Raw genomic sequence first — 7,905 nt, 5'->3', positions numbered from 1 at the left:
TAATAATAATAATAGACTCTTGAGTGGAAGGCAACCACTAGGCGAGGTTAACGCCTTAGGCGTTCTCTACCACCTAACCCTTAGAGCTCCATTATTACGTGGTCAAATTCTAATTATATTGAGGATAAAATTCCATACCTCGGCTGGGATTGAACCCACGCCCTCCTGTTTACCAGGCGAGCGCCTTGTGACCACTACACCACCGAGGCAGTCAAAGGACTACTTTTAGGTGTAATTTCTTTCCGGAAAACCTTCGGATACGGAACCAATTCCAATTCCATACCTCGGCTGGGATCGAACCCACGCCCTCCTGATTACCAGGCGAGCGTCTTGACCACTACGCCACCGAGGCAGGTTATAACATAGACTCCTTATAAATAGATATGCACTCGTATCTATTTCAAAGGACTACTTTTAGGTGTAATTTCTTTCCGGAAAACTTTCGGATACGGAACCGATGATTCCGATGGCATGTCATCTTGGATTTCCTATGGTTTAGTGCAGGTGTAAGGCGCCATTTCATTTTCCAAAAGTAAAATACATCTCGTGTTCCTGTGCTGACTCAGCACTGAAGTGGGAAGTATTGCGTCTCCTCTCGCCCATCTGATCAGGGACTTCCTGCACATTACACATCCTACGACACAGACCACACGAGTATGGCATGTCATCTTGGATTTCCTATGGTTTAGTGCAGGTGTAAGGCGCCATTTCATTTTCCAAAAGTAAAATACATCTCGTGTTCCTTTGCTGACTCAGCACTGAAGTGGGAAGTATTGCGTCTCCTCTCGCCCATCTGATCAGGTACTTCCTGCACATTACACATCCTACGACACAGACCACACGAGTCTAACAGCTACATATGTACATTATAGACAAACTAAAAACGGCTAACTCTGTTTCAATAAATTTCTTCATTTCTAACTGCTTTGGCAACTGATATTCAAAGTCACCAAGACAGATAGGTGACTAATGGTCGGATCCACACAGTTTAAATTCAGTTAAACTCTTGAAGCAATCTCATTGGTTGATTTCAAAATTTCCAGCCAATCAGATTTCAGCCAAAAAGAGTTGAACCTAAAACAAGTTTGAATTCGGCTCTGGACATAAGAAAACCGTCTCAGATTACCCAATGATTTGATTTATTCTGTAAGTTGTATTTTTTGTGATTTGTAACTATAATAGTCTTTGTTGAAATTCTTTATGTTGTAAATAATAAAAATAAAAATGTTTTGTAAATTTTTATGAAAACGAAAAATTGTTACAAAAAAATCGGAGTTCTCTTTTTTCACAGTTTTTTTTTATTATTATTAAGTATAAATTTTTACATCCCAATTAAGCATCTTAGGCCATTTACGGGATGGGAGAAAGGTTTATTGAGATTTAATTAAAAAAATATATAAATAATAAATTGTAGGTACTGAGTTTTATCCGGGTCTAGAGAAATGGTATCTACTAAGATTTATTTATTATTGTTATTCATTAGTTTCTCCCATCACATATTTTGGCCTAAGAAAAGGAAAAATAAATGAATAGATAACAAGCAAATTAGATACATTGTCCACAGGATATTTGGAAAAAAAATCGGATGAAACTCACGACATGTGAGAACGTTCTTAAGGTGAGCTGGGATCTAAGAAACCTCTGCCAAACCAAACCTTTCAGCGATTTTAATTCGTTAATCTGTCGAACACTCGTATTTATGAACAAGAATGATCGTTCTTAGATCAGTCTCAAGTCAAAATTGACCAATCAAATGCCTTGAGACTATGCTTAGCACGAACTTAAGAGCCAGCATTTTGTTCATAAATATGGGTGTAAGGCTTAGCACGAACTTAAGAGCCAACAATAGAAAAATCATACTTAGAGCAACCTATTTTTGTCTGTAATTTGCCAAATCACCATCTATCTTGAACAATATGTCTGTATGAATTTTATTAAAGAAATTTGGCGCCAGCCCAGTTAGGTTAGTTGGTAGCACGTCTGCGTTGTCAGCGCTAGGCCGCGGGTTCTATTCCCGCCCGGGGCGGATATTATCATAAACAGATAAGGTTCGTTCTCGAAACGGCTGGCTTTCCGCTATCCTGTCTTCCTTCTTTCTTCGCTTTCGGGAGGATAAGACCTTAGCAGTTACAGTTCCCTCTATCAAACCTCTTAAAAAAGTGAAAATAAAGAAATAAAAGAGTCTCTTGGACCCCTACATTGAAAGGGTTGTTGACGTTTGGCTCTGGTATATTATATCATGATGAATAAGCGTTATTTGACCAGTTACTTGACAAAGGTTCCTTTGTTCTCCACGGCCGTATTCAGGGGGGCCGAGCCTTCCCCCCCTCAAATTTTTCTCCTATACTGTAGGCAAGACTCCGAAAATTTGGAACATTCGCCCCCGGTACATCACTGTTTGGACCCTCGGCCCCCCCCTCGACAAAACCCAAAATTTGTAACATCCGCCCCCGGTACATCACTGTTTGGACCCTCGGGCCCCCTCCTGCATAGGGCCCTGTTGTCCTCATCCTGAGATTGTTGTAGCATCCTGAGAAGTAGCCTCCTTGGCCGAGTGGGTAACACACTAGGCTTGCACACCAGAGTCCCGGGTTCGAATCCCGGTGGGTTCGAAGTATTTTCGGCTCTGTGCTTGAAGTTCGCGGTGCGGAGTAGCGACCAATGGCGACATTACCAGTGTAAAAAGATTATTGAAATATGGAAATTAAATGTGTAGGGGGCACTTTTAGTAATATGCTGTGATATCTGTGAAAAGGCTTTGCTTTCGCACAGATACCTAATATTCATGATCATGATTTGAGATTACTGAACGAAGAAAGTTCTATTTTTGGGTATAGGGGCATGGTTTGGTGAGCCCAGTGGTAACGCGCTTGCTGGTCATGCAGAAGGCCCCAGGTTCAAGTCCCAGAGTTGACCAAAAAAAGCAGTCGTATTTCGAGTGCAAAAATTGACGGGTTACCCACTTTCTGTTGTTCTCGTGTTGACCCAGCAACTAGCAACTGAATGGGAAGTTTAACCATATTTTCAAATCGGGATACCTACTTTGTCAAGTAGGATTATTTTCTTGTGTAAATGGGAGCTGTTGTGTCTCTTATCAGATTGTTGTAGCATCCTGAGAAGTAGCCTCCTTGGCCGAGTGGGTAACACACTAGGCTTGCACACCAGAGTCCCGGGTTCGAATCCCGGCGGAATCGAAGTATTTTCGGCTCTGTGCTTGAAGTTCGCGGTGTGGAGTAGCGACCAATGGCGACATTACCAGTGTAAAAAGATTATTGAAATATGGAAATTAAATGTGTTGGAGGCACTTTTAGTAAATATGCTGTGATTGATATCTGTGAAAAGGCTTTGCTTTCGCACAGATACCTAATATTCATGATCATGATTTGAGATTACTGAACGAACAAAGTTCTATTTTTGGGTATAGGGGCATGGTTTGGTTAGCCCAGTGGTAACGCGCTTGCTGGTCATGCAGAAGGCCCCAGGTTCAAGTCCCAGAGTTGACCAAAAAAAGGACTCGTATTTCGATTGCAAAAATTGACGGGTTACCCACTTTCTGTTGTTCCCGTGTTGACCCAGCAACTAGCAACTAGGATGGGAAGTTTAACCATATTTTTTAAAAATCGGGATACTTTGTCAAGTAGAATTATTTTCTTGTTAAATGGGAACTATTGTGTCTCTTATCAGTCTGTGATGAGGGACATACTACGGACTGGACATGAACTGGACTTCGGAACAATATTCCGAATTTTAATAAAAAAAACAAAAAAAAACGGCGGTCAAACATTCATCTTATTAAAAAAAAAAATCAGTCTTATTTTTATTCCTTGGGGTTGGTCTTTGTGTATTTTACTCTATTTAAAAAGAAAACGATTTTGTTATACATACCTAATATGTGTAAAATGATAACGCTACCCGATAAAATGATATTATTTTTAGCCCGTCCTTCCTTTATTATTACGATAGTAATAAAGAAAGGTACCTATAGTGATAGTGGACGGTCTATTGTATTCGCTTCGGTGTCTGTCAGTCGGTCGGTCGGTCTGTCTGTCTGTCCCCATAGAAAGACTTATCCAAACCTATATCAAATTAAAGGTCTTTTTACCAGGAACACGAAAATGGTGGTGCAAATTTTGTCCAGAAAACCATAAAGCCAAAAAACCTGCTTTTTGGGGGATTTTTTTCACATTTTCTCACACAAATGAGCTCTTGAGGACCTACGCGGCTGTGTTAATGCCAGTATAATGTGCAGGTTAGTTAAAAAAATCTAAATCATGATTTATTTGTGGTGAAGCTGAGAGCTTCTTCACAATTTTTGTGGATATCACAGCATTGCTAAGAGCCTCCTTTACTATTTCTGACATTTCTATAATTTTTCTTTTTACTTGGTGTTCCGCGGAACCTAGGGGTTCCGCGAGCTGACGGCAAGGGTTCCGCGAGATATTTTGGAAAAATCATACACTAGATAAAATGCAATTTCAAGACGACCATCTTAGACTAGGTAGGTATTTCATCTTACACAGCTTTTTTTAGAGGTTTGATAGAGGGAACTGTGGGGGTGCAATCTTGAAAGTTCATCAGGGTTCCGCAAAGATGTTCACCTTTTGAAAAGGGTTCCGCGGGCCAAACTAATTAAGAAACACTTTTCAAGAAAGGCTGTGAGTTGAACAACCCCCTAGGCTGTTTTCAAGCGAGCGGCATCCTTCTGATGGGTATAGAGAAAGCGTCCATGCCACCAAATAAACCAGTGGCGTTTGAATACGCTGTGAAAGCATGCGATCTACATGACCTACGCGGCTGTGTTAATGCCAGTATAATGTGCAGGTTAGTTAAAAAAATCTAAATCATGATTTATTTGTGGTGAAGCTGAGAGCTTCTTCACAATTTTTGTGGATATCACAGCATTGCTAAGAGCCTCCTTTACTATTTCTGACAGATCTACATTTTTTTCTTTTTACTCTGGTAATGCCGCCACTGGTCGCTACTCGATTAAAGTAGCTATTTAATTGTCCTCACGAGGCTGAGTGCACCCCGAAATCCAAGCACAGAGCCGAAAAAACTTCGACCCCGCCGGGAATCAAACCCGGGACCTCCGGCGTGCAAGACTACTGTGATACCCACTAAAGCACGGAGTGGACGTTTAGTAGGTCGTAACTTTTTATTAAACCCGTCTTTGAAGTGTTCCTGATAGTCTAACACCCATATTTATGAACAAAATGCTGGCTCTTAAGTTCGTGCCAAGCATAGTCTCAAGGCATTTGATTGGTCAATTTTGACTTGAGACTGATCTAAGAACGATCATTCTTGTTCATAAATACGAGTGTAAATACAGCATTAACTACCTACTTATACTTGTGTACTCCTGTTTGTTTTCAGGAAAGGCGATGGTATCCCAGTGGACGACCTACGCGGCTGTGTTAATGCCAGTATAATGTGCAGGTTAGTTAAAAAAATCTAAATCATGATTTATTTGTGGTGAAGCTGAGAGCGTCTTCACAATTTTTGTGGATATCACAGCATTAGCGTTTGAATACGCTGTGAAAGCATGCGATCTACATGACCTACGCGGCTGTGTTAATGCCAGTATAATGTGCAGGTTAGTTAAAAAAAATCTAAATCATGATCTAAATCATGTGGTGAAGCCGAGAGCTTCTTCACAATTTTTGAGGATATCACAGCATTACTAAGAGCCTCCTTTACTATTTCTGACAGATCTACATATTTTCTTTTTACTCTGGTAATGCCGCCACTGGTCGCTACTCGATTAAAGTAGCTACTTAATTGTCCTCACGAGGCTAAGTGCACCCCGAAATCCAAGCACAGAGCCGAAAAATCTTCGACCCCGCCGGGAATCAAACCCGGGACCTCCGGCGTGCAAGACTACTGTGATACCTGGAGTGGACGTTTAGTAGGTCGTAACTTTTTATTAAACCCGTCTTTGAAATGTTCCTGATAGTCTAACACCCATATTTATGAACAATATGCTGGCTCTTAAGTTCGTGCTAAGCATAGTCTCAAGGCATTTGATTGGTCAATTTTGACTTGACACTGATCTAAGAACGATCATTCTTGTTCATAAATACGAGTGTAAATTATACAGCATTAATTACCTACTTATACTTGTGTACTCCTGTTTGTTTTCAGGGTTCGAGTCCAAGTCAAGTCATAAAACTTAGCGTAGTGCATTGAGCAGGGAACGACATTTGTGACAAGCATTTATGCTTAACACAATTGAAATTCCTTTCCTACTTACCTACTTATACTTGTGTACTCCTGTTTGTTTTCAGAAAAGGCGATGGTATCCCAGTGGATGAAAAGAAGGCCGAGGAATTCAAAGCTAGAGCTATCGAGATACAGAAAATGTACAAGGAGGAGAACCAAGGGATTGGTTTCCAGCAAGGGATTTAGTCCATATTAGTCAGTATTAGTTTGATAAAATGTACAAGGAGGAGAACCAAGGGATTGGTTTCCAGCAAGGGATTTAGTCCATATTAGTCAGTATTAGTTTGATAGAGCTTTAAAACCCACTTACTTACTTATCCCTGTCCGAGATTTCTCCTGTATGAACATCAAATTGTTTTCCTCCAGAATTCCGCGACAGTTATGGCTGCTGAAGTACAGTCATAAAGATCTTGCTTAGTGCAGGTAGTGCCAATGTTGTGCACACAAGTAGATGGGCCTCGTCTTGTGTATTGTTTTCCTCCAGAATTCTGCGACAGTTATGGCTGCTGGAGTACAGTCATAAAGATCTTGCTTTGTGCAGGTAGTGCCAATGTTGTTCCGGACAAGTAGATGGGCCTCGTCTTGTGTGAATTTCCTCCGAGTATCCCCACTTAGCCAGGGTTTTTTTTTTTTTAAGAGGTTTGACAGAGGGAACTGTAACTGCTATGGTCTTATCGTCCCGAAATCGAAGAGAGAAGGAAGACAGGATAGGAGAAAGCCGGCCGTTCCGAGAACGAACATTATCCCATCAGGATAAAATCCGCCCCGGGCGGGAATCGAACCCGCGGTCTAGCGCTTACAAGGCAGACGCACTAAGCCAGGGTTTTCTTACATCGGGAAACGCCCACTCTGAGTCTGTTCAAGTCTTGAACTTCACTGTATAACTGCCAAGGCTTTTGGCAAGTAACATGATAAAGAATGATAGGTATGTACTATGGTATGTACTATTTGTCAAGTGAAAACATAATAGTACATAGGTACCTATCATTCTTTACTCTTATGTTGTTCGCGCCGACCGCTATTCATCGAGTGGTCGCTACTCGATTAAAGTAGCTACTGAATTGCCTTCACGAGGCTGAGTGCACCCCGTATCCAAGGAGAGAGCCGAAAAGAACGTTTACTTTGCCGGGAATCGAACCTAGTACTTCGGGCTTGTTATTCCATCGTCCTCTCAATCCGCCCCTGTCTAACGGGCTCGCCTGCCTAGTGCCAATTCTCAGACAACTAGGCGCTGCTGGTCACTGTACAGCCACATTCTTCTACTTGTCTGTATTTCTGTATGAGGCTTTTTTTTCCTCTACGCAGCCTAGATTTACAAGAATGTCAAAGTTGAAGCCCATGCACACAGTGGAATGTAGGACTAATAATTATTCTGAGCCTGATTTTACTATCAGACTTGAAACTGGCAGGTCTGTGTATCTGGCAGATCGATCTATGGGTCTAACTTTATCCTAAACAGATAGGTAATAATAATAATAGTGCTTATTTATACTGCTCGCATAGGACTGAAAAGTCCCTTTACTCCAGCAGTAGGCTACTACTATTATTATTGTGGTCAAATTCTCAAATTATATTGAGGATAAAATTCCATACCTCGGCTGGGATTGAACCCTCAATACTACATTAGGTATGAAGCTAACGATAGGTAGGTTTAGGTTATTGATTTTAATTATTTGTTCTCATACT

At 41.1% G+C, this 7,905-nt stretch overlaps 1 protein-coding gene across 1 annotated transcript; it reads left to right on the top strand.

Moving 5' to 3' along the window:
• Positions 1 to 4,647: 4,647 nt before the first annotated feature.
• LOC108253629 (cytochrome c oxidase assembly factor 7 homolog) lies at positions 4,648 to 6,417 on the top strand. The gene is made up of 2 exons (XM_026830546.1): positions 4,648 to 4,821; positions 6,285 to 6,417. The coding sequence occupies exons 1-2, from the start codon at positions 4,706 to 4,708 to the stop codon at positions 6,403 to 6,405; spliced, it is 237 nt and encodes a 78-aa protein (XP_026686347.1). The 5' UTR covers positions 4,648 to 4,705; the 3' UTR covers positions 6,406 to 6,417.
• Positions 6,418 to 7,905: the final 1,488 nt, after the last annotated feature.

The sequence above is a fragment of the Diaphorina citri genome, unplaced genomic scaffold, assembly GCF_000475195.1.
Source record: "Diaphorina citri unplaced genomic scaffold, Diaci psyllid genome assembly version 1.1 scaffold2398, whole genome shotgun sequence".
NCBI lineage: Eukaryota > Metazoa > Arthropoda > Insecta > Hemiptera > Psyllidae > Diaphorina > Diaphorina citri.
The sequence above is the reverse complement of the archived record's forward strand: the minus strand, read 5'-3'. Positions and strand labels throughout refer to the sequence as shown.